This window comes from Stenella coeruleoalba (genome assembly GCF_951394435.1).
Source record: "Stenella coeruleoalba genome assembly, chromosome: 15".
In the NCBI taxonomy this organism is placed as follows: Eukaryota; Metazoa; Chordata; class Mammalia; order Artiodactyla; family Delphinidae; genus Stenella; species Stenella coeruleoalba.
Genome location: NC_137161.1, coordinates 58,907,845 through 58,935,331, shown reverse-complemented (window position 1 = coordinate 58,935,331; position 27,487 = coordinate 58,907,845). Strand labels below are relative to the sequence as shown.

General features: G+C 40.8%; 1 protein-coding gene across 2 annotated transcripts in view; it reads left to right on the top strand.

Moving 5' to 3' along the window:
- The first annotated feature begins 243 nt into the window (after window positions 1–243).
- GSPT1 (G1 to S phase transition 1) overlaps window positions 244–27,487 on the top strand; it is a 36,554-nt gene continuing 9,310 nt past the window's right edge. Inside the window, exons 1-11 of one of the 2 annotated variants that reach the window (XM_079944790.1) lie at window positions 244–1,056; window positions 14,039–14,083; window positions 14,202–14,243; window positions 15,208–15,432; window positions 16,894–16,927; window positions 18,565–18,642; window positions 19,737–19,917; window positions 20,842–20,996; window positions 21,177–21,317; window positions 22,364–22,457; window positions 23,304–23,384. In XM_079944790.1, coding sequence (XP_079800916.1) covers window positions 708–1,056; window positions 14,039–14,083; window positions 14,202–14,243; window positions 15,208–15,432; window positions 16,894–16,927; window positions 18,565–18,642; window positions 19,737–19,917; window positions 20,842–20,996; window positions 21,177–21,317; window positions 22,364–22,457; window positions 23,304–23,384 — 1,425 coding nt within the window. In that variant the 5' untranslated portion in view covers window positions 244–707. Of the gene's footprint in view, window positions 1,057–14,038; window positions 14,084–14,201; window positions 14,244–15,204; window positions 15,433–16,893; window positions 16,928–18,564; window positions 18,643–19,736; window positions 19,918–20,841; window positions 20,997–21,176; window positions 21,318–22,363; window positions 22,458–23,303; window positions 23,385–27,487 lie in introns of both variants that reach the window. The other variant, XM_079944789.1, reaches the window with a different exon arrangement.

Here is a 27,487-nt window from a genome sequence, read left to right as displayed (position 1 = left end):
TTCAGGAGTTGAAAGCTTTTTTCTCCACCTTAGAACTGCTGTTCGTTTTCCCGCGTCCTGTGTAGAACAGGACGGAGCGGGCCACCCCCGCGAGCTGAGAGACTCACGGTCCGCCGCCCCGCGCCGAATCGCACCAGGGCTCGCTCTCACCCCTGCCCCCACCCGGTGACAGGTGGGGCAGCCGAGCTTCGACCAGACCTCCGCCTCCTCGCGCTGCATGCCGGGAGCCGGCGCCGCTTCCGGTTGCTCCGGGCCCCGAACTCCGACTCCCGTCGGCCCCCGGGAAAACCGCAGAGGCGTCGCGCGGGTCCTGTCGGAACTCGTAGTTCCGCCTTCTGCCGCGCTTCATAGGTGGAAACGGAGTTGACCGGGGCCGAGAACTACCGAGGCGAAGGTACGGGTAGCGGCGAGGGGTCAATCTGCTCCGGGCGTGGGGTTGGCGCTGAGACGGTCGGAGGTGGTTGGGGCTGGGTGGGAGGAGATCCGCTCGCACACACGAGGAGGGTTGAGCCGCTGCTGCCGTTGTCGTCGCGAGTGCGGAGTCGGGACTGGAGCTGCTGCCGCGACGACGCCGGGAATTGTGCCGCTAGCCCCCGGGCTTTCTGCCTCGCCGCTTCCCTGGGTCAGCGCGGCCTGCTCCTCCCCGGCCCATAGCCCCCGCCTCCATTTCCCGCCCTCGCTTTACCACACACACGGCCCCCCCGATCATGGATCCTGGCAGTGGTGGCGGCGGTGGTGGCGGTGGCGGCGGCGGGAGCAGCAGCAGCAGCGACTCAGCACCGGACTGCTGGGACCAGGCAGACATGGAAGCCCCCGGGCCAGGCTCGTGCGGCGGCGCCGGCGGTCTCTTGGCGGCGGCGGCCGAGGCCCAGCGTGAGCACCTCAGCGCGGCCTTCAGCCGGCAACTCAACGTCAACGCCAAGCCCTTCGTGCCCAACGTCCACGCCGCCGAGTTCGTGCCGTCCTTCCTGCGGGGCCCGGCCCAGTCGCCGGCACCCCCACCTGGCGTCGCCGCCAACAACCACGGAGCCGGCAGCGGCGCGGGAGGCCCTTCGGGTAAAGGGCCGGGACGCGGGGCAGCCCCGGGACGCGGGAGGTAGCCGGGCTGCGAGAGCGGGAGCAGCCGGCCTGGGGGCCGGAGCTCACCTGGGATGGGGCCCGGGATGGGGTCGAGGGCGCGCCTCGCCGGGCCGGGGACGCGTGGCCGTGGGGCCGGGCGGCACGTGGGGTGCTGACAGCGGCGCCCGCTGTCCTGGGTGGGGCGGCCCCGGTCCGGGGAGGCGGACTGCGTAGGCTGACCGCGGCGGAGGGCCGGTCGGGGCGGGAGCAGGGTGCCGGGCACACCGGAGGGGCCTGGTGTCCGCTCCTCCCCCCCGGGGCCGCAGTTCCCCGCTGGAAGTGGGAACAGTATGGGACGGAGAGGGGGACGGCCGCGGGTCAGTGCCACGAGGCCTAGAAGTGAGGACAGATGGAGCCAGGAGGAGTCGGCCGGATGGGCGTTGAGAGAGTTGAGGAGTTGGGGAGGACGACTGGTCGAGTTTTCCCTTCACCTTGGGCCTAGGCGAGAGAGCGTCTCTCGCTGCAATTTCTATTACTGAAACTGTAATTACATTTAACAGATCTACGGCACCGAACCGTCCTGAAGGAATCCCAGGATGCATTGCAGTCTTGCGATGGGGCAGAAACTGTTGGCTATCTATAGATCTTTTTCACCCTTAGCATTTTGTAAGCTTGTGAAGTTCACAGTGTCCCAAAGTTAGAGTTCCTCACTTAACATTAAAGTGTGTAGGAGACTACGCTGATTTGTGTGCCCTTTTTATAAGTGGGATTTGGACTCTTCTCCTTAGTTGGTGACACGTTTAGAATTTTTATTGCGTTAAAATCGTTTGCCTTATTAAGGTTGCTTGGTGTAACTCTCTCTCTGTGCTCCTGTGTCAGGAATTAGTCTGTTCAAACTTATTAGGTGTCACACGTCGTTTTGACCATAGCGAGTAGATAGGCTTTCTGTGGTTTCAAGTTAAGTTGTCTTCAAAACTCTGAGTATTTAGGGGCTGCTTAAGTGATGGCATGCTTTCAGGTACTGATTTTGTAGGAATGTCAAATGAGTGAACTTGATTTCTCTTTAAAGTTCTATATTGTAGCATTTCTTGGACAAGTAGACATTGTAAAAGTGCTCTAGGAGTTTAGTTTCTTCAGAGACTTTGGCTACAGTTTTCTCTCTAGAGGCAAAAAGCGAGTTTGGGGAAATGTTTCTGGGAAGTATGTCTGTGAGCACACAGTTCGGATTTGCTTGTTTTATTGACTGGTATTTCTTTTACTGTGTGAAGCCGTTGAAGTTTGCCCTTTGAATAAGGAAGCTTAGCTTTGCTTAGACCAAGTCCTTTGGGCCACATAAACTAGTTCGCTTACTAACTCCTAAAAGTGCCTCTTTCCCCAAACCTTATCATGAAGTTTGCTTTTATCCAGCCATTTTATTTTTTGGCCCTCCCTCCTAACTCTGGAGTTGCCAGTCATCAAGGGACCATCGTCCTTAGAGCAGTGGTCTGGAATGGTGGTCATTCTTGAGTAAGTAGGCATTACCTCTTATGTAGAAGGACTGTCTTTTCTCTTCCCGGTATTTGCCAATTTGCAGTTTTAATCCTTTGCTCTGTGACACTGCTAGAAATTGGAGATGTAAGAATGTATAGGAAAGTGGTTGTCCCTACCTTATGGTCCCTACATTGTGGTCAGTTTTTTCTTTTTTTAATCAGAAACCTATCTTGGTGTTACTGACTCTATCAGCTGCTTCTGCAAAATGCCAGTTAATGTTAAAACAACAACAGCAACAACAACAACCCATCCTCTGTAGGATGTCTGTTTGGAAAAGAATGGATTTTCTAAATTGAGGTCCAGAGTTAATGTGGCACCGTTGGATTGCATGTTCCAGCTCATTCAGGTCCATAAATTACCAGCATCAGAGCAGAGAACTATGGAAGAAGCAGGGAAAAAATTGGAAATAGCACTTAGGCTGAAATTTACAAAGGGGAAACCATAAAGTTTGCAAGTTTTTTATACTGAGGAAACGGACTGTAGGGCTAGCATGTTTTCTTCTGTTGTTAACCCATAGCTGAAATTGGTGGTGGGTGTGTTTTTAAACTAGATACCAGGGGAGCTCTTGAAGGAGTCTAGAGGTAGAGCACTAGAATGAATGACTTTTAAAATGAATGAACGACTTTTAAAATGTATGTGTCTAGTATGAATATCTGTCATTCTCTGGAAAGAGGGCTAGTTTTCTCTTTTTCTCTCTTCCTTTCTTTTTTCTTTCTTTCTTTTTTTTTTTTTTAAATTATTTCAGTGGTGCTTTGAGCAGCAGGTAGAGGAAGATGCTTTGGCACCAAGCGTCATTCACTTTCACTGGCAGGCTGCTGGTTAATGCTTATATCCAGCTATCTCGAGTCAGAACTTGGGATTCAGTGTTGACCTTGGATCCCTTTGAAAATTTTTAATATAGGTTTCCAGAGAAATGATTAAGTAGAACTCAGGTAAGTGTAATTAAGTATAATTCACTTAAGAGCAGTTCTCTACAGATGCAAGTAAAGTGGCTAAGTGATGGTCGTTTAGAGTCCCTGAAATGAATGAAAATGTAGACAAGGGTTGTGTGTGCTAGAACAAACATTTTCTGTGATCGAATGTACTTATTTTCAGTTTCAATTTGCACCAAGTTCAGTCTTGCTCTGTCTTTTTTAGTGTGAAATGAGAAACAGGTTCAGCAATGTTAATCAGGGTTACTTGGTGTCTTGGTCTGTTTGGGCTGCTATAACAAAATACTGTAGACTTGGTAGCTTGTCAGCAACAGAAATCTATTGCTCACAGTTCTGAAGCCTGGAAGTCTGAGATCAGGGTGCCAGCCTGAATGGGGGAGGGCCCTCTTTCCTCTTCTGGATAACAGAATGCATACTGACTTCTTTCTGTGTCCTCACAGGGCTGAAGAGGCAAAGGAGCTCTCTGGGGCTTCTTTTAGAAAGGCACTAATCCCATTCATGAGGGCTCTGCCCTCATGACCTAAGGCCTCCCAAAGGCCCCACCTAATACCATCACTTTGGGCATTAGGATTTCAACATACGAATTTTGGGAGGAACGCAAAACATTCAGGCCATAGAATCTGGACTTTTAGACACTGCCAGAGCTTCTAAAGTAATGGTGTAGAGTTCGTACAGTTCTTTCTGTCATCCCACCCTCAATGCCTCTCAAAACTCTGCGGTTGTAAAATGGGTATAGAATAAAAGTAGCAGTCCCCAGTGAGCCCTTAGAGGGGGCTTATCTCCCAAATATAACGAATTATATTGAATTTTAAAGAGAAATGTTCTGTTTTGTAGTGTTTGGTTTTTGCTGAATGCCTTGTGGAGAAGGGACTTTTTTTTGATGGTTGTTACGATTCACATACCATAAAATTCACCTTTTAAAAGTTCAGCGGTTTTTTAGTATATTCACAAAGTTGTGCTACCGTCCCCACTTGGTGGATGCTTGTTAATCACTGAATTTTCCCAAAGGTGACCTCCTCAGGGCCACCAGAGTAGAGAAGATCCAGAGTCAAAGTAATGGTTGTTTTGTCCAGAAGGGCTCTTACACTTTATGTTAAAGAACACCAGCTGACTGATCGTTAAGTTTACATAGATGATAGATATGGTTCTCCACTTGACACTTGTTTTTCTTTTCCTATGTGACTGAAATGCCTGCAATAACAATTCTAATAGAAAGGATTTTTCAGATGGGACAGTGAATGGGATACGTGGGTTGAGGAGATTAGAGAAAGTATTGTTCCTGGAGTATTATTTCTTTTCCTACCTTGACTTACTGATTATTAGAGATCATTCGGTTTTGGCTCTTGTTTCATGATTTTACATGTTGGAACGGCTCAGGTGTGAGGATATAGGGAACAAGTGAGGGCATCCGCTAGTGCTATGCCATGTTGAGCAGCTGTTTAAACTGTTAGAAATTTTGATTGGGAATAAACCTTCTTTATTTTTTATTTATTTATTTTTTTGGCCATGTCACTGCATGTGGGATCTTAGTTCCCTGACCAGGGATGGAACCCGTGCCCCCTGCAGTGGAAGAGCAGAGTCATAACCACTGGACCGCCAGGGAAATCCCATGTGAATAAACCTTCTTTAGAGCAGGTTTTATTCAGTGCTTTTTGCTTCTGTGTGTGTGTGTGTCCTTTGTTTATTTTTCACCTTTTCTGGAATTGTACTGCATGAAAAGATAACAATTAAAACATATCACAGCGAGTTAGGGAAATATTGTAGAGAACAGATTTTAGCCTTGTTTTTTTTGCTGGGGAGGAAAGTTAAAATAGCGTTGTCTTTCTGATTGGAGAGAAAGGAAGGAAGAAGAGATTTGATAAACTTTTGGGGTGAGTTAGCAGTATTAGAATGAAATTTTTTGAGATATGAATCTCTGGTTTTGCTCAGGTATATGTATAGCAATTAGTGAACAGACATTTGCCTGCCTATAGAAGGCAGGATGCTGTGCTAGGCACTTGAAGTGGTACCACCAAAATGGAGAACTGTTTCTCAAGGAGTCTAAAAGGGATCAGATACCCAGTTTACTCTAATGGAAGACACTTCTTGGTAAGAGGGCCAGGTACAGGGTGTAGAGGGCTTTCAAAGCTGAGAAGAATTGTTCACAGGTACCCTTGTATATATTCAGTCGTGAAATCTTAAAACCAAAGATCTGTTTTCTACTAAGTGTTCTTTGTGAATACCATAAGATTGGGGGTGAGTTTTTTGAGCTATAATTAACATATAAAATTCATCCTTTAAGTTTGTTAGAAATTTGCTAAAGTAGAGCATCAGTCATCTTTACACTACTTGTAAGTAGAAGCTTGTTTATTCCATATCAAACAGGAGTGAGTTACTGTGATTCTGGCTGTCTATTGGGCATGTTAATTTAGAATTTCATCATTCTATTCACAGTTCTTAGAAATGTTGGGGAAGCAAGAATTTGGCTACTAGTTGAAGGTCCTTGATCTTTCTGCCGTCCTCAGACTCCTTTTTTAGCTGTCAGTTGCTGATTCATACCAAAGCTTCTTAAAAGGTGTGTCCTTGTTTTCAGTAGATTTTAACAAAGCGTGGCTGGACTACAGATGTGTCGTTGGTTTTTTCCATAAATCACTTTGTTCTAAGGAAACCTAGTCATTACAGTACTCTAAGTTAAACCAGTGCCCATTATACTCTACTTCCTAGGTGAGAGAAACACTTAGCAAGGATTTTTTGAGCATCTTTCACTAGCCTAGCTTGAGAGTGGTCACACCAAATTCCAGACCACATTCTGAAAAAGTAATTGTATGTCACTTCACTTGAAACAAAAAAAGCATACCTTAGCAAACTACTATGTATAAAATAAATAAACTACAAGGATATATTGTACAGCACAGGGAATATAGCCAGTATTTTATAACAACTATAAATGGAGTATAACCTTTAAAAATTGTGAATCACTGTGTTGTACACCTGAAACTTATGTAATATTGTGTATCAACTCTACCTCAATTAAAAAAAAAAGTGCGTACCTTAGGATGTCACTGGGGAAAATTCCCAGTTGACTAGTTCTATAGAACTCCAGTGGGTTACTGTACTGCTAAGTAGTCTGTGTCCATCTTCTTTGCAGAGTTTGGTTGCACATGGGTGTTTTTCTGTTTCCTTTGTACTTTTTTGTGGTATCTGAAATTAAATATCTCATTGTTTTTGCAGTAGATAGGATATAAATCATAAATAAGACTATCTTTTAGGTTTGTTTTAAAAGAGGGGAATTTTAGTTACTCTACAGAAAAGCCTAATCAGGTTGATACGTGGCGTTGCTTTAGTGACTGAGTAAATAGGTTCTTAGAATGTTAGGGCTAGAAATGACCTGGCAGTAATACAGCCTCATTTTCAGATGAAGAAACTGAACCCTACAGATGCTGACTGAATGCCTAAGGTCACTCACAGATTTAAGGACACAGTTGAGTCTAGAATCCAAATTTGCCAGCGCTCATTTAGTGCTCTCACTGCCACACCATGCTGTTTAATAATGGGGAAAAAGGGCATGCCTAGAGCTAATTACTACAACCTGCATGGATTTTCTGAGAGAGTGGCCCTGGAATTTGCTTTTCTTTATTTCATTCTTAAAAGTTTTTGTAATTATTACGGGGCTTTGAAATGCTTGTAATAATTTTTTTTTTTTTTTTTTTTTTTTTGTGGTACGCCGGCCCCTCACTGTTGTGGCCTCTCCCGTTGCGGAGCACAGGCTCCGGACGCGCAGGCTCAGCGGCCATGGTTCACGGGCCCAGCCGCTCTGGGGCATGTGGGATCTTCCCGGACCGGGGCACGAACCCGTGTCCCCTGCATCGGCAGGCGGACTCTCAACCACTGCGCCACCAGGGAAGCCCTCGTAATAATAAATTTATTGAGCAGTTACCATGTGGTTAATATGCCCTTATCTTCACAACAACCTCTTGAGGTATAGGTACTGTTGACCCATTTTTACGGATTAGAAAATTAAGGTTCAGAGAAGCTAAATAAACAGGTGAGGTGACATCCATGAATAAATGGAGGAGTTAGGATTAGAATCTAGGTCTGATTTCAAAGCTTATTCCTAGTAATAGTAACTCCTAGTTTCCTTGTGATTGGATATTAAACGACCTTTTTGGCTGAGACACTTTTTCAGAAACTGGGCCTATGAGTTTGTGCACTATGGCACCGTCTCTATGTTCTTTCTCAGTAGTAGCTGGGTGACATTGTCATAAGTAGGCAATGCTCTAATTTAAAGTAATATTTTGAAATTACTTCTTCATACATTTTAGGAAATCATGTAGAATACTTTAAACAGCTCTGTTCACCACTGTCTGTAACATTGTGTGTTTTTATTTTTAGAGTGTTAGGTAGTTAAGGCAAAACCAGGGACACTTGTATATGTTCTGTGGGCTTTTCTTTCTGATGTCTGCCTTTACTATTTAACAGTGTTGTCTGTGGGAGAAAAATGCCTCAACGTGCAGTTTTGGTAAGACTATATGGTCACCTGTGTGCTAGAGAATTTTAGTTTTTTATTCAAGCTGTACTTTAACACCTCTTGGGTATTGTTTCTCTAGCTCCTTTCTTAGAAAATTGGCACATATAAAATTGTTTTTACTCTACTGAACCCTAACGGAAACTGCTTGAGTTAATTCAGTAAAAATTAACTGTATATTTATTCTATACAGTACACTGTGCCAACCTGTGGAGATTACAAGAGTAGAGACAAAAAAGCCTCCATATTTCAGAAAACCAGTCATTCTGGCAGTCCATAATCTCCTAGGGAACAAGAACTAAGCTATGTGTGTAGGTGGGTCTATAATTGAAAGAAGGGTCATATCCTAGAGGAGTTCAGAAGAGAGCTCATTAGCCCTTCGGGGTGGTGGGGTGGACCGGGAATGGGATAGAAGTGGAAAACCAGATAAGGCAAGTTCCTACCGCAATTGAGGAGACTACTCCTTCAGAGGAACTAGAACTGTGTACATGTGGCTATTTAATTTTAAAATTAAATAAAATCTAAAATTCAGTTCCTCGGTCACAGTAGCTACCTTGCAAGTGCTTTAATAGCCACATGTGGCTAGTGACTATCATCACAGCACAGATATAGCACATTTCCACCATTGTAGAAACTCGTATTGGACAGAATTGTCACACTGTTTCTCACTTCCATGCAGTGTAGGACATTTGTGACTTCTGTGACAACACTGAAGTTTTTATTTTTTTTCTTTAATGAACACACCATTTAGCTAACAGGCGTAAGATATTTTAGTTAGGATGGCTATTTTAAATATCTGTATTTAGTGTGTAAAGAGGATTAGAGATTGGTTTTATATCTAAAGCAGTGCAGATTTAAATTGCTTATTTATGAAATATATGGATTAAGCACTTTTCTAGAATTGGCCATACGTTTGGGGCTTCCCTAGTGGCGCAGTGGTTGAGAGTCTGCCTGCCGATGCAGGGGGGGACACAGGTTCGTGCCCCGGTCTGGGAAGATCCCACATGCTGCCGAGTGGCTGGGCCCGTGAGCCATGACCGCTGAGCCTGCGCGTCCGGAGCCTGATCTCCGCAATGGGAGAGGCCACAACAGTGAGAGGCCCACGTACCGCAAAAAAAAAAAGAATTGGCCATACGTTTGTGTTTAAAACATGTAGCCGGAATTAAAACATGGTTTTCATTACCTGACACATGTATGTTCTTGACTAACCTGTACTGTGAACTGGCAAAATAGGAGTCTCCATGTTGAAGTCCTTTGATCCATGATCAAATCTTAAAAAACTTTTTTATATTCTTTAAAAAAATCGAGCTGAAATCCATATAACATAAAATTAACCATTTTAAAGTGAACAATTCAGTGACATTCAGTGTTGTAAAAACCATCACCTCTGTCTAGTTTTTTTTTTAATATATAAATTTATTTTATTTATTTTTGGCTGCGTTGGGTCTTTGTTGCTTCACGTGGGCTTTCTCTAGTTGTGGCGAGCGGGGGCTACTCTTCGTTGCAGTGTGTGGGCTTCTCATTGCGGTGGCTTCTCTTGCTGTGGAGCATGGGCTCTAGGCCCATGGGCTTCAGTAGTTGTGGCACATGGGCTCAGTAGTTGTGGCTCACGGGCTCTAGAGCGCAGGCTCCATAATTGTGGCGCATGGGCTTAGTTGCTCCGCGGCATGTGGGATCTTCCTGGACCAGGGCTCGAACCCGTGTCCCCTGCGTTGGCAGGCGGATTCTTAGCCACTGCGCCACCAGGGAAGTCCCCACCTCTGTCTAGTTTAAAAATATTTTCATCACCCCAAAAGGAAACTTGTACCCATTAAGCAGTTACTTCCCATTCCCCTTTCCTTCCAGCTTCTGGCAACCACCAATCTGCTTTCTGCCTCTCTGGATTTACCTATTCTGAATATTTCTTGTAAGTGGAATGGTATAACATGTGACCTTTTGTGACTGGCTTATTTCACCATGGTCAAATTTAACTAGCAATTTTAAGACCCAGATTATCATCTGTGTTAAACCACAGTCAGTACTGTTGCCCGACTGTTTTTTGGTAAAATCTTTTCTTGTTTTAAAAATTGTGGTAATAATTTTACCACAGTTACTTCTCTTTTTAACTTAGGGTGTGGCAGTTTTATTCACTCATACACTGATAACTTTCCTACTTAATTAGAATTATTCCTTTGAACACTTGATAAGGTTATGTTTCTGAACATGGAGATACCATTGGAAAATATGAAACCATAATTTCATTCCTTGGGAGGTTTACTTCTCTTTCACTAACAGATATGAACCATGCAGGACTTGAGAAATCAAGCACTAATAGTCACCTGTTTGCTAACCATAAACAAATGACTTTGGGCCTAGTAGAATTCTAAGTCCAGGATCAATAGTAGCCAGTAAATCTGGATGTGATATGCACTTTGAGTAAGACCAGAGTAGAATGAACAAGAAGGGGTTGCATGTGTGTGTGTGTGTGTGGAGACTGGGTACAGCCATACTGAGAAGCTTAAATTTAGGGAACATCTTATTATTATATCTGTGATTTTTCTGGTTCATTATTCCAAAAACATCCATCACTTTGCAGATGTCTCTAGCATTGCTATTAAGTTTATAATGTTATCCGTGGTCTGAATGCATGGAAAGCTTTTTTCCACTACGGGAAAACTATGGTCAACTTCTTATTTGGGGCCCCTTTAATAATATCATGAGGTGTATATTAAGCATTTAATTGCTTTTGGTACTTGACTCTGTAAGCTTTATAAACTTAAAACAAACATACTATAAAAGTTAAGATATTTTGAAAAACCATGACCAGATTTTGCATTATGCATCCATGGGGGTGATTTCATGACTGATGTCACTGTCATGAGAAGTGCCTTACAGCCTAATGCATGTATTGTATACTTGTAAATTTAAGAGTTGGTTCTAGAACTAGGTGATCAGGTGTATGTACTACTTCATTGCTCACTTGCAGTTTGGGTCATCTTAATAAGTGACAGGAGAGCCCACCATACCAGTCATCTCAGTCTTTTCCTGCCTTAAAATATTTGTACATCATCACTTACTCTGTTTACTTTTTCTTTCTTTTCTTTTTTTTTTTTTTTTTTTGTGGTACGCGGGCTTCTCACTGCTGTGGCCTCTCCCGTTGCGGAGCACAGGCTCCGGACGCGCTGGCTGAGCGGCCATGGCTCACGGGCCCAGCTGCTCCGTGGCATGTGGGATCCTCCCGGACCGAGGCACGAACCTGTGTCCCCTGCATCGGCAGGCAGACTCTCAACCACTGCACCACCAGGGAAGCCCTCGGTTTACTTTTTCTGAGTGATTTTCAACAGGGGCTGTCTGAGGAAGGGCAAGATGACACTTACATAACTTGGAAAAGCCCAGTTGAGTCTGATATGTTAGATAGTAGTTATCTATTTCATAGGGTCTTCAGGGAAATTAAATGAGATAGCAGTTAGCACATAAGGGCTCAATAAAAATTAACTGGAGTTAGGGTAATTTGCCACCAACTTCACCCCTATCTCCAGCACTGTATGGATTGGTGAGTGCTTCTTATCCTTGTCTAGCCCATAATAGACACTCAGTGCATGTTAGCTGATAGAATTGAATTGATACTCAGTCATGTTTGGAGGTGGAGACTCATATTTGTTGAATATCTACTAGGTGCCACAAGTTATTTAATTGATACTATACAAATGTATTCTCTCATTTAATCTTGTCTGGCAGATGGCATGCCATTTCCATGATTCCAGTGAAATAATTGTATCTCATAATTTATAAATGACAAGCCAGGATTTAAAGCCAGGAGTCAGCTCAGTTCTGCCCTCTTGCTACTACCCTGTGCCACCTCCTCCATCCCTAGGGTGGTATGTGAACTTGATTCATTTATAGCACTGCCTGGCTTTCTCTGAAAATTGAGTAGTTTTTCCTTATCTTACCTATAAACTTTTTAAATAGGAAAACAAAATAAGTATATTACGTCTGAAGTACAATTCCTGTTACCTTCCAAACCGAGTTCAAAGGATTTTTTTCCCCCCAGTTTCTGTTAAAATACCCTGCTTAACCACATAAGTTGGGGTCATCTTAGACTTTGCATACTTCCTTTCTTCCTACTCCTGTCAGATATTGCTCCCATTATCTTTGCACTTAACACCTCCTCTAACTGTACTGCTTATTTGTCCTGATGGCATACTTTTTATAAGTAGTGTTTTTGGTCTTTCTGCCTTGTAGTCTTTACCTCTCTGGTTCATCTATGCACTACCATAGAATGATCCTCCTAAGTAACACTTGGCTGGTATGTCACTTCTTTCCTCAAAACATTGGTTGCCCTTTACCTTTCAGGGATAGGAATTACATTTTTTTTTCTTCTTCTTTTTTGGCCATGCCGTGCTGGCTTGCAAAATCCCAGTTCCCTGACCAGGGATTGAACCCAGGGCCATGGCAGTGAAAGCCTGGAATCCTAACTACTAGACCACCAGGGAACTCCCAGGAATTACTTTCTTCAGCACTTCATGTTATTGAAGATTGGGCCCAAAATTTTGTTGACTTATGGGTGTTAATACTTTCTGGGCATTGATTTTATTTTTTTCACACAAATCAACAATGTATTTCAGTTATTTTAGATCTAATAAAATTGCAGCTGTAGAATTCCAGATTCTATTCCATAATACAATATTAGTGTTGATTTTATTTTTAAAAATTTTTAATTTTTTTGTTAGTTTCTGCTTTATAACAAAGTGAATCAGCTGTACGTATACATCTATCCCCATATCTCCTCCCTCTTGCATCTCCCTCCCACCCTCCCTATCCCACCCCTCTAGGTGGTCACAAAGCACCGAGCTGATCTCCCTGTGCTATGCGGCTGCTTCCCACTAGCTATAAGTTTTACATTTGGTAGAGTATATATGTCCATGCCACTCTCTCACTTAGTCCCAGCTTACCCTTCCCCCCCCCCCGTGTCCTCTGAGCAATGATTTTAAATGTGAGTTTTGCAGGTTATTCTTTATTGGTGTGCAGGATTCATGTGACTTCAAATTCTTTGATGTCTTTGTGCATCTTGTGTGTTTTTTTTTTTTTTTTTTTGGCGGTACGCAGGCCTCTCACTGTTGTGGCCTCTCCCTTTGCGGAGCACAGGCTCCAGACGCGCAGGCTCAGCGGCCATGGTTCACGGGCCCAGCCGCTCCGCAGCATGTGGGATCTTCCCGGACCGGGGCATGAACCCGCGTCCCCCGCATCGGCAGGTGGACTCTCAACCACTGCGCCACCAGGGAAGCCCTTGTGTATTCTTTAAAGCAAGAGTACTTAGATATTGGAGTATCATTTAGGTTTATCAGATATAAAAAATAAACTTATGTATTGGGGTATTAGAGTATATTTCACATACATCTCTTCCAGTGATGTCATAAGATTTGCAGTATGACACTTGTGGAAACTGGATTGTTGCTTGACCTTAGAATTCTAATATATGACAAAACTGGCATCATTGTAGTCACTTTTTATGAGATGATGTAAGGGCCTATATGCATTTCAGAGACTATATGAATGTCCTTTTAATTTTATTGGTATTGAATAGAATTTATTCAAGGTTCTTGATAATACATATGATTATAGAATCTTAAAAAGGACTGATCATTGCCTTCTTGGGCTAGAGCTACCAAGGGAGAATCTAGAGAAGTAATGTGTATTTGTTGAGCAGAATCTTACTTATTTGATCTGTGCTGGGCTGTAGATTACTTTTATAATATCTGTAAAGGAAAAGTTTATGAAGCAAATTCAGAGAATAAACATGGTTTTGTGAATACATTTTAGTTACTGAAAATGTTTTAAAATTGGCTGTGATGGGTAGATTTTTTAATAAGTTAAACAGAGGCTTCTAATTTGAAAGCGTAAGTTAGTTGCCATTGTTCTGAATTATTGAGGTTTTTGTTTTGTTATTGAACTTCTATTTTTCCTGTATTTTAAAAGATAAGTAAAATGGATGTATAGGTCTCAATTTTTAATAGAAGCTATTTCTATTAAACAGCACCTGTGGAACCTTCTCAAGAGGAACAGTCATTGTTGTGTGAAGGTAATTTTCTATGATGTGACTCTTTGAACATCTAATTCAGAAAACATTAAGTTGTCTGTGGTGTGTAAAGCTAGATACTATTTTGTAAATATATATTATATCTCAATTTCTTGCCTAGGTTCAAATTCAGCTGTTAGCATGGAACTTTCAGAACCTGTTGGTAAGAAAATTTCTGACCATATTAATACAGTAATATGAAACTCTTTCACTCTCAAGATTTAAGGTACAAATGTAAGTGTTATGCTTATTATAATGCCTACATTTAAAACTGAATCTTTGCTGTTAGGATTTAGAAAACAGAACTAATTGGGCATTAATACTGCCATGATAAATTTATTTATTTTTTTTTTTTTGCGGTACGCGGGCCTCTCACTGTTGCGGCCTCTCCCATTGCGGAGCACAGGCTCCGGACGCGCAGGCTCAGCGGCCATGGCTCACGGGCCCAGCCCCTACTGGGGCATGTGGGATCTTCCCGGACCGGGACACGAACCCGTGTCCCCTGCATCGGCAGGCGGACTCTCAACCACTGCGCCACCAGGGAAGCCCCATGATAAATTTATTGATAGCAAATATAAAAGAATTGAATGGAGGAAATGCAAAAGTCAGTTTGAATAGTTGTACTTGATCCATTTACTTTGTGAAAATTTTCTTCTTTTTTGTAATGTTCTTACCCTTAAGGGTTTCATATTCCCAAGGTGATTAATAACGTCGATATCAAAGTTCTGTTACTTGCAGAGGAGAAAGAAAAGATCTAAATCTTTTCACACTTTTTGTATTCTGATTTGGAACTTCCCCTTTCTTCTACTGTCAGGACATCTTGACGATGGAATAACTGGGCTGTTAGGAATGTTGGATCTGCTGTTCATGTTTTGTTTGTCCTTATGAAGATGCTACGTTAAAATAGTCTCTTCTAGTCTCTGAGTCAGAGCTCTGATGTCAGCAGTGAGGAGGCTAGCTTGTCCGTTTCTGTTGTGAAAGAGATTTTCTTGCTTGTGTGTCACTAGAGGTTAGGAAATGGAACTGAATATGTTAAGTTCTATTTGTTATTTGAAAGCATCTGTGTTTTAAAGTACAGATGATAAACGTTTTTCGGAATACTAAGCTAAAATGTCTTATTTCAGTAGAAAACGGGGAGACAGAAATGTCCCCAGAAGAATCATGGGAGCACAAAGAAGAAATAAGTGAAGCAGAGCCGGGGGGTGGTTCTTTGGGAGATGGAAGGCCCACAGAGGAAAGTGCCCAGGAAATGATGGAGGAGGAAGAGGAAATACCAAAACCTAAATCTGTGGTTGCACCACCAGGTGCTCCTAAGAAAGAACACGTAAATGTAGTATTCATTGGGCATGTAGGTAAGTTGTACTCATAGCAGTGATAAGAAATGACCAAAGTTATTGGGTACATCAAACATAGAACATCTTATTTAGCTACTTGGAAGTGTTTCGTGAAACTGAACTAAATTAATCTAAAATGTCTTGGTTTTTTTTTTTTTTTTTTTTGGTGTTACGCGGGCCTCTCACTGTTGCGGCCTCTCCTGTTGCGGAGCACAGGCTCCGGATGCACAGGCTCAGCGGCCATGGCTCACGGGCCCAGCTGCTCCGTGGCATGTGGGATCTTCCCGGACCAGGGCACGAACCCGAGTCCCCTGCATCGGGAGGCAGACTCTCAACCACGACGCCACCAAGGGAAGCCCTAAAATGTCTTGATTTTTAACTCAATAGATTTTTTTTTTTTTTTTGCGGTACGCGGGCCTCTCACTGCTGTGGCCTCTCCCGTTACGGAGCACAGGCTCCAGACGCGCAGGCTTAGCGGCCATGGCTCACGGGCCCAGCCGTTCCGCGGCATGTGGGATATTCCCGGACCGGGGCACGAACCTGTGTCCCCTGCATCGGCAGGCGGACTCTCAACCACTGCGCCACCAGGGAAGCCCTCAATAGATTTTTTTTTTAGCTGGCAAGACATTGCCAGTGCTTTATTTTTGAAGGTTGTGATGGCATGGAAGCTGGAAGAAAATAAGCTTCAGTATATTTGTATGTAATGAGTAACTGGTCTATAGACCACTGATGATGGCTCAACATATTACGACATCTGTTAATTAATATAGAAAATGTACCTATATTTTTTGTGTGAACTTCAGTTGATTTTGCGGTATTAACTTTAGGTAGTTTAATTTTGTGTGTGCAAAAAATGAATAATTTGGAGTAACTTCTGGATGTTGTCAGCTTGTTGGTTTAGCACACAAAACAAAACCCTATTTCATTTATTCAGATATTCTCTGCCAATCTCACTTGCCAGAGTGAAGTGAGAAGAAAATAAGGGAATTATGTGCCCCTTTTTCTTCCCTTTATCTTATCTCTGCCTTGACCTGACGATACACCGTTCTACTTTTTTTTAGTAGCAAGAACTCCTTTGAAATTTGTAAAGGAACATCTATACTGGCTAAAAGTGAAAAAGCAGACTACCTAAATGTAGTTCATGGGTCTTTGGCTACTTTTTTTCTCCTTCGAGGCTCCTCTTGGGTAATTCATATTCTGTTGCTGCTGCAGAAGGTCAAGGAGCAATCTGTTAAAGTCTTTCTTTCTTTATCAGTAAAGTAGCGCTAAGTCACTGTAGAGCTGCAGGGGGTCTTAGCTTCAAAGGGAGAAGGTGACTAACCAGAGCTTATGACCCAAATTCCTATCATTGCAGTTGCTTTTTCAAGCTGTAATTATGATGTTAAACCACTTTAGTTGTATTCCTATATAGTGATGGTGTTTTGTTGTTTTTATTACACCTGTGGTTTGCCTATTGTTGATGATGTTGTTACTTTTTAGATGCTGGCAAGTCAACCATTGGAGGACAAATAATGTAAGTATATTTTTTGTTAAATATCTTAAGACTCATGGAACATTAATTAAATGTATTTCTAATAGCTGTCTTTTAGATTTGTGTATAAAAATATAGAACCCTAGATTATAAGAAATCTTAGTCTGCTTTAAATATGATTTTCTTGGGAATAATGAATCTGGGGAACTGGTTTTTCCTCATTCATCAACTCCTTGAATATATGTGGATTTAATCAGACAGTCTGGCTAACATGCTGAATAGTTTTTTTTATCACACATACAGAAGGTATCTAGGTATGACAATGCCATGGTTGACTTTTAGTGATGTGTTCTAGAATTGAAAAATAATTAAAATGTCTTTTTAATCTCCTAAATTAGACTCATTTCTTTAAACTGTGTCATCAGAGGATCCAGAGGGCATATCTTCATTGTCTTCTTGCCTTGTTAAGTAATCTTAATCAGTAATCTTGCCAATTACTTTCGAAAATTTCCACAACAGACCCTAAAGCAGGCCGTTACACAGGAATCCTTATTACCTAAGGCTCTGTGGAAGGAAGTGACAGGCCCAGTTGATGTTGTGTTTTAGGAGAGTGTATATTTTTTGCTTATGGGCTGGAATTTTCATTGGCATTTCACCAAGATTCTATACCAAAATGGTTAGAAGTATGCACTGTAGATGACTCTGCAGAGAACAACACATAGAGACTAAAGCTAAGAACAGGATTTGATTTGGATTGAGTCAAGGGAAGCAGTTAGGTATTACTAAAGAATTATTTAAAAATTTATAATCTCATTTTGACTAATATTTTTAAAATATTAAATATTGAAATGTATTAGTAAGACATAATTGCTTGGACAACAGTTGGAATTATTTTATACAGTATTTACATTTGCTTTTTTAAACTTTTATTCTGAAATAATTTTAGACTTAACAGAAAGGTTGCAAAAACAGTACAGAGTTGCTATACAACTAATTTTACCATATTAAATAACCATAGTACAATCATCACAACTAGGGAGTTAACACTGGCACAATACTGTTTACTAAACTACAGATCTTACTTGAATTTTACCAGTTTTTCCACCAGTGTCATTTTTTTCTGTTCTGGAGTTCCACATTGCATTTAATTGTTACGTCTCCTTAGTCTCCTCCAACTTGTGACATTTTCTCAGTCTTGTCTTTCATGACCTTCATAATTTGAAGAGTGTTATTTGGTTATTTTATGAGATGTTCCTCAATTTGGGTTTGACTGATGTTAACAATTAGATAGAGGGTATGCATTTTGGATAAGAATGTCACAGAAGGTATGTTGTGCTCTTAACAGAGCATCCTATCAGGGCGCACAAAATAGCAATATTCAGTATGTTTTATTTATTACTGGTGATAATAGCCATGACTACTTAGTTAAGGTGTTGTCTGCCAGAATTCTCCACTGGAAAGTTATTTTTTTCCCCATTATCTTGGGGGAAGTAATTTGAGACTGTAAATATCTTTTCCACTGAAACGTTAATTCAGCATCTATCCCAGTGGTACTTGTACTTTAAAGTAGCTTTTTGTGGAGTTCAAATTCCACTCAAAAGAGGTTTAAAGGCTTCCTCACTTCACAACTGAATAATTTGCGAGTAACTAAATGTTCTCTTTTCTTTCAACATTTTCAGGTATTTGACTGGAATGGTTGACAAGAGGACACTTGAGAAATATGAAAGAGAAGCTAAAGAAAAAAACAGAGAAACTTGGTAAACTTTTATGACACTATAAATTACTTTTAAGGAAACTCTGCCTACTTAATGCTTTTGTAGTCTACTAAGATGTAAGTTCATGAGGTCTAAAATGGTGTCATAACAAAGGAAAAGTTTCCCTTCCCCTCATACTACCTAGTAGATCAGTTCCTGATGACTTCATAACTTTACCCAGAGAAAATCTGGAAATATCCAAACATCCAGGATAATAATAGGAGGCTTGTGGGATAAATTATAAAATATCTATTTAATTAAGTCATTATCTGGCCACTAAAATTTCATTTATAGAATTTATAGGAACCAGGAATAGAACTGATGTTACAGTGGAATTTGGGGAGAAAGCAGGTAACATAATAGTACTTTAGGGTATGATCATTATGTGAATAATGAAAAAAGAATAGATGGAATTATTGACAGTGGTTGCCTTTGCATGGTGAGAGAAAGGGTCAGCTTTTTTCTTCTTTCTAACCTTATTTAAGTTAACAAGCTTTATCTAAATAGGACATTGATGGTCTTTTTTTTTTTTTAATTGTATTTCTGTGTTAAGGGAAAAAATCCTAATCAGTATAATACTAAAAAATGGATTACTTACTATGAAATACAGATGATGTCATCTAAATTAACACCTACTGTTAGAGATGGTTTAAATTTATATAAGTAATTCTTATATAGCGAAGAAATATCAAAATAATTTTTAGCAAGTAACCATTGCTCCCAAATGGTGGATTAGTGGCCTTTACTTTTGAAAGATACCCTTAGACAGCCTTATTTGTATTATACTTTGTGCTAGATGATTTTTAAAATGAAATATAAAGGAACTTATTACTTAACTCATGGTGATATTGGCATTGGTACTAAATAATCTTTCTTTGTTGTCAGCTTGTTCTCATACATAATGTTTGCTTATAGAATATATAATTGACACTGGATATATATAAAAGCACTGAGTGTTTGAGTCACAAGAATACAAGTTTTAGTCATTTAATTTTTATTTCTACCCAGTCTTGTTCATGATTTAAATGTTGGTAGAAGAATGTTTTTAAAACTTTCATGTACTTACCAGTATTATTCTTATTTTAAAATTATTTCAGGTACTTATCTTGGGCCTTAGACACAAATCAGGAAGAACGAGACAAGGGTAAAACAGTAGAAGTGGGTCGTGCCTATTTTGAAACGGAAAAGAAGCATTTTACAATTCTAGATGCCCCTGGCCACAAGAGTTTTGTCCCAAATATGATTGGTGGTGCTTCTCAAGCAGATTTGGCTGTACTGGTAAGGGAAGACATTTCCAATTCATCTGTGTATTTGTTAACAGCCCAACTTAAAATGTAAATTTTTCTTTTTTGGCTGCGTTGGGCCTTCGTTGCTGCACGCAGGCTTTCTCTAGTTGCGGTGCGTGGGCTTCTCATTGCGGTGGCTTCTCTTGTTGAGGAGCACGGGCTCTAGGTACATTGGCTCAGTAGTTGTGGCTCGTGGGCTCTAGAGAGCAGGCTCAGTAGTTGTGGCACACAGGCTTAGTTGCTCCGTGGCATGTGGGATCTTCCCGGACCAGGGCTTGAACCTGTGTCCCCTGCATTGGCAGGCGGATTCTTAACCACTGTGCCACTAGGGAAATCCTAAAGTGTAAACATTTGAATTTACCTTCTAAAAGCTAGAATTTAGGTTACAGTGAACTATAATATATACATAGTCACAATTTTCACTTTTGTCTCTCTAATCTGCCCAATAAATCTTCATAATTTGATTCACTCATGAAAATGTTCCAGTTTTTCTCTGCCCTTTATTACCTCTTACTGTGCCAGAAATTAGTGTCCACTGACTGCCAAGCCTAATCCATTTTGTAGTCAATAAATGTACTGTGGGTACAAAAATGAATAAGAAATTATCCGTTTTAAGGTCTTCAGTCATTTTGCAATTTTTTTTGGCGGGGGGTGGTCAGTGTACTAGCACTAAATCACATACATAGAATTTTAAAATATAAAGGCGTACTAGATTTTGGAAAATTGGGAATCAAGAAACATTTACCAAAATCTTAAAGCATTTAGACATTGTGATGTTCAAAAGTATGTATGTTATAACTAATTTACTTACATTTTCTTGGAAGAAGCTTCTAATAAAACTGAAAGAAAAGATGTTTTATTGCTAGAAGAGTGTACCTGAATGTGTAAGAATAAACTGTTTAATTTCTTGGAATAGGTAATCTCTGCCAGGAAAGGAGAGTTCGAAACTGGATTTGAAAAAGGAGGACAGACGAGAGAACATGCAATGTTGGCAAAGACAGCAGGTGTAAAACACTTAATTGTGCTTATTAATAAGATGGATGATCCAACAGTAAATTGGAGCAATGAGAGGTAAGTTTGGATGTCTTACTGTTTTTTTTTTTTAATAGACATGTTAGTGGAATAAAAGGATGGTTTTGTTACTGTATGCTTTTTTTCCCCTGGGGTTTTTCTAAACCTTAATTTGTGTAGTGTTGAAACTAGAGTTCAGTTGCTTTACATTATAATTGAGTTATTTATAAATATTAATAGATATGAAGAATGTAAAGAGAAACTAGTGCCGTTTTTGAAAAAAGTTGGCTTCAATCCTAAAAAGGACATTCACTTCATGCCCTGCTCAGGACTGACTGGAGCAAATCTTAAAGAGCAATCAGATTTCTGTCCTTGGTACATGTAAGTAACCTTTTTAAAAGTTTGTGTCTTAGTAAGTAATTTAAGAAAATATTGACTGTAACCTTGGCGTTAAAAATACCATGACTTTTGTCTTTTAATTGGGTTGTCTTTTTGTTATTGAGTTGTTAAGGGTACTTTACTCACCTGATACAAGTCCCTTATCAGATATGCGATTTACAAGTATTTTCTCCCATTCTGTGGGCTGTCTTTTTACTTTCTTGATGGTGTCCTTTGAAGCACAAAAGGTCTTAATTTTGATGAAGTCTAGCTTATTTTTTTTCTTAATTGTGCTTTTGGTGTCATGCCTAGGGAAGTGTTGCCTAATCCGGTCATAAAGAGTTAGCCCTGTTATTTTCATTTAAGCCTATTGAAGCTCTTAGGGGAGTGTTTCATTTTGGATTAATTTTTTGTAAGGTAAAGTCTTGACTACTTTAGCTTCATGAGTGTTTAAATTGGGAAGTGTGAGTCTTTGAATTTTGTTATTTTTTTCCCCAAAATTATTTTGGCTGTTCTGGGTCCCTTGAATTTCCATATGAATATTAGGATCAGCTCATCAATTTCTGCCAAAAGGCAGCTGGGATTTTACTAAGGATTTCATTGAATTTGTAGATTGGTTTGGGGGGAGCATTGCGATCTTGGCAATATTAAGCCTCCCAATCCATATACTGTAGTTTTAAAGGGGAAACTATTAATATTTTATAGAATCCTGATTTCAGAGCTGGAAAACTCCATAAAAATTAAGTAATAGAGTGGAGTCATTTTATTACATGTGGGCTATTTGCCATAAAATAGTTTTCTCAATTTTAATAAAATAAGTTTATGGGGAAGCTTTTTCATTATATTGAGCTATTTTGTTATTTTTTTAAATTTTTCTGAGGAATAAGTGAAATGAACTGGATAATAAAAAGGTTGAATGAGAAGACTACATGGGTAGAATGGAAATATTGTTATAACCACTTTTTTTTGTATAAAGTTAGAGTCATGTAATTTCTTAAAACTTTAACATTTATGTTGACTCTCTTTAATGGATATTGTTATGTTCTCAGTGGATTACCATTTATTCCATATCTGGATAATTTGCCAAACTTCAGTAGATCAGTTGATGGACCAATCAGGCTGCCAATTGTGGATAAGTACAAGGTACCCAAAATGTTCAAGAACTTGGGTTTTATGGGAGGTGATAAATTGTTTTGTTTTAAATTATGAAATAACTTTAATAATTAACAACATAACATAGATGTCTCTTTTTTAATGGTTATATATTATTCAGTGATATAGATAGACCATAATTTAATCAACAAACTTAGTTTATTTCAGCTATTTTCCAGTGAGCCAATGATCAGTTTTAGAGAGAGACTCCTATAAGTAAAACTGCTGGAAGGGTTTGTGTATTAACGTTGATGGATACTGACAAACAGCCTTCCAGAATACAGTGCTAACTTACATGACCACCAGCAAGCAGTATATGAGTGCTGGTTTTCCCATAGCCTCACCAACCAACTGGATGTTAATCTTTAAAAAAATAAGCTTCACTATTTTTAACTAGGTTTTTTAAGTATTGCACTATCAATATGTAATATTTTGCCCTTCTCAAACACTTCATTCTTTGATTAGCTTCATGTTAAATTTCTTGAACAAGTATTTTTCCAATTTTATAAAAGAGAGAAAAGTCTCAGATATTTTTGAGAGAACCTGAATTTGAACAAATAATTCAGATCTTCAAACAAAATTCTGCCCTGTCTCCTGCAGTGTGCTTTCTTTTTAAATCCTAAGCCTCCTTTTTTTCAGTATTATAATTATACATATGCTTATGACACAGATATAGAGTATTTACCTGTGTTTGAGATTAATCCTAGGCATTCTACCACTTGAGCTAAAGATTTTCTTTTATGAGTAAGCCCTGCAAGATTTCACTTTGGGTTGTTGAACTGCTGTAGAGTAGTAATAGAAGTCTGACATTTGGTTTTTCATTTTAAATTTAAACAGGATATGGGCACTGTGGTCCTGGGAAAGCTAGAATCAGGATCTATTTGTAAAGGTCAGCAGCTTGTTATGATGCCAAACAAGGTAAGAATTAGTAATGCTCTTGCTCATTTAAATTTTCTCTTGAAAATATTAGCAAGGAGCCAGAACTTTTCAGTTTTAGGGATTTCATTAAAACAAACAACTTTCTAAATCCAGGATTATGTTTTATTAATGTCAAGTACAAAATTTAATCAAGAATATGTGATGTTATTTATTGACAAATGGAGAAGGGACAGTATTAGCTCCATGTTAGAGTTAAAAGGTGCACCATCTGGCTTCCCTGGTGGCACAGTGGTTGAGAGTCCGCCTGCCGATGCAGGGGACCACGGGTTCGTGCCCCGGTCTGGGAAGATCCCACATGCCGCGGAGTGGCTGGGCCCGTGAGCCACGGCCGCTAAGCCTGTGCGTCCGGAGCCTGTGCTCTGCAACGGGAGAGGCCACAGTAGTGAGAGGCCTGCGTACCGCAACGAAAAAAAAAAAGGTTCATCATCATGAAAGCTTCAACTCCGTTTTTGTTTATTTATTTATTTATTCTTGAATGCATTGGGTCTTCGTTGCTGCGTGCAGGGGCTACTCTTAGTTGCAGTGAGCAGGCTTCTCATTGCAGTGGCTTCTCTTGTTGTGGAGCACGGGCTCTAGGCACACGGGCTTCAGTAGTTGTAGCACGTGGGCTCAGTAGTTGCGGTGCGTGGGCTCTAGAGCACATGCTCAGTAGTTGTGGCACACAGGCTTAGTTGCTCCGCGGCATGTGGGATCTTCCTTGACCAGGGCTTGAACCCGTGTCCCCTGCATTGGCAGGCGGATTCTTAACCACTGTGCCACCAGGGAAGCCCAACTCCATTATTTTACAGGAAGTAAATAGAAATCTGAAGTGATTAAGTGACTTGCTTCTGTTAACACACTGGATTAGTAAGTGAGCCAGGGATGAAAACTCAGCTTTAATCATGATATAATTAGCTTCCTTTTATTTTTTGTACATCGTTATGTTGGGTACTATAAAATAATGTGTCTAACCTATGTTCCTGATTTATTTTGGGAGAAGAGGATTTGCCTTTATCATAAATGGGTCTGTTCCTAACTCTTTCTTTCTACCTTATTGTAATTTCTTCATTATTGGAGAGGGTTTCATTAAGTAACATGCAAAAATCTCAAGCTATTCCTTTGTGTTATTTCTGACTGCTCAGTTGCTGATAATTGCACATGACGTGTTACTAAGAAACTGTTACGTGTTTTCCAGAGGACTTCTCTAACAATCTAGAGGTATTAGTTATGTAGGAAAACAGGCCTGAATCATCAGAACTTCCAAATAGAGACTTTGTTAAGATTTAACTGAGAATTTCTTTCTTTCTTTTTTTTTTCATAAATTTATTTATTTTTGGCTGTGTTGGGTCTTTGCTGCTGCGCACAGGCTTTCTCTAGTTGTGGCGAGCGGGGGCTACTCTTTGTTGCGGTGTGCAGGCTTCTCATTATGGTGGCTTCTTTTGTTGTGGAGCACGGACTCCAGCCACATGGGCTTCAGTATTTGTGGCTCGTGGGCTCTAGAGCGCAGGCTGAATAGTTGTGGCACATGGGCTTAGTTGCTCTGCGGCATGTGGGATCTTCCTGGACCAGGGCTTGAACCTGCATTGGCAGGCGGATTCTTAACCACTGTGCCACCAGGGAGGTCCCCTGAGAATTTCTTTACCATGCTTATTCCAGGCACAGTGAATTACAAAATGTAATTGTCAATGTACTGTTTAGGTATAATTGGGGTTTCTTTTTTTTTTTTGCTGTACGCGGGCCTCTCACTGCTGTGGCCTCTCCCGTTGTGGAGCACAGGCTCCGGACGCACAGGCTCAGCGGCCACGGCTTACGGGCCCAGCCACTCCGTGGCATGTGGGGTCTTCCCAGACCGGGGCACGAACCCGTGTCCCCCGCATCGGCAGGTGGACTCCCAACCACTGCGCCACCAGGGAAGCCCTACTTTGGGGTTTCTTGATGCCTTGGAGATCAGAGTATCCTATCATAGAATCTTTTTTCTAAGGTAATTACCTCTGCAACTTGAAGGTCAATGATAAATGAATGGAAATAATGGTCAGTTTGAATCCTTGCTCTATTTTGTTCAGCAGTCACAGAAGTTGAGTTTGCTTGTGGAGATGGAAGCAAGGGGCTTGGGGAAGAAGAATGGGGAGTGATTGCTTAATGCGTATAGAGTTTTCTTTTGGGGTGATGAAGGTGTTTTGGAGCCAGATACTGGTGATGGTTGTACACCATTGTGAACGTAGATGCCACTGAATTGTACAATGTAAAATGGTTTAAAAAGGTAAATTTTATGAGTATTTTATCACAATAAAGAAAAGAAAAGTACTTATTATGGGCAAGTGAACCTAGAGCTGGGCTATAGCTAAAGGTAAAGGGCCTTAATATACTAGTTCTTGTAGAAGCTGTCCCTTTATACTAATGACTAAGCAGGTCAATGTAGCATATCTTACAGTTGTTAATCAAGCCTTAAAAACTCTGTTCACTGAGTTCACTAGTCCCCTGAGTCTCAGTGGAATAGAATGAAATGTTTTAAAAGATGTAGATGCCAGGCTATTTTACATTTAAAAATTAATAGGTAGGCACCCTACAGAATGTGGGTAAAAAATTGTATATCATAAATCTGATATGGGGTTACTATCCATAATATATCAAGAACTCCTACAACTCAACAACAAAAAGAAAACAAGCTGGGCTTCCCTGGTGGCGCAGTGGTTGAGAGTCCGCCTGCCGATGCCGGAGACACGGGTTCGTGCCCCGGTCTGGGAAGATCCCACATGCCGCGGAGCAGGCTAGGCCCATGAGCCATGGCCGCTGGGCCTGCGCGTCCGGAGCCTGTGCTCCGCAAAGGGAGAGGCCACAACAGTGAGAGGCCCATGTACCGCAAAAAAAAAAAAAAAAAAAAAGAAAAACAAGCTGACTAAAAAATGAGCGAAGAACTTAAATAGACGTTTCTACGAAGATGTACAGTGGCCAAAAAGCACATGAAAAGATACTTAACGTCACTAATCATTAGGAAAATGCAAATCAAAGCCACAGTGAGACCTCATACCCATCTGGATGGCTACTATCAAAAACCCCAGAAAATAACAAATGCCGGTGAGGATGTGGAGAAATTGGAACCTTTGTGCAGTGTTGGCAAGAATGTAAAATTGTGCAGCTGCTGTGGAAAACATAATGGCATTTCTTCAAAAAAATTAAAAATAGAATAATCATGATCCAGCAGTTCCACATCTGGGTATATACCCTAAAGAACTGGAAGCAGACCTTGAATAACTGATGTTCAGGGACTTCCCTGGTGGCACAGTGGTTAATAATCCGCCTGCCAATGCAAGGGACACGGGTTCGAGCCCTGGTCCAGGAAAATCCCACATGCTGCGGAGCAACTAAGTCCGTGCACCACAACTACTAGCCTGCGCTCTAGAGCCCGTGCACCTAGAGCCCGTGTTCCACAACAAGAAGCTTGCGCACTGCAATGAAGAGTAGCCCCAACTCGCCGCAACTAGAGAAAGCCAGCGCACAGCAACAAAGATCCAACGCAGCCAAAAATAAATTTTAAAAGAACTGATGTTCATAGCAGCATTATTCATAATAGCCAAAATGTGGAAGCAACCTGTAGTGTCCATTGATGGATGAATAAGCAAACAAAATGTGGTGTATACGTACAACAGAATACTACCTCAGCTTAAAAAGGAAGGAAATTCTAACATAGGCTACAACATGGATGAACCTGGAGGGCATTATACTAAGTGAAATATGCCAGACACAAAAGGATAAATCATGTATGACTCCACTTATGTGAGGTACTTAGAGTAGGTAAAATCCTTAATACCTTTCATAAACTAAGAATTTGTTGGTCTTAATTTTTCATAAGTATGGATTAGAGATTAGACTTGCTCTATTTTGTTTAGCTATAAAAGTCCTTATTTGGGGAGAGGAATTAATTATGCTGGATTATTTGGGCAAAAAGTATTAAACAATACTTGTTTAGTTGTGTATGGTGGAACTGCTAGTTTCTACCCCTTTATCCCATTACTGTAAAGAATTTGCTAGCAAATATGGCTATATTACCAGTTCTTGGAATGAATTTCAACAGACAGGTATCAGTAAGGTATAAGCTGCCTTTT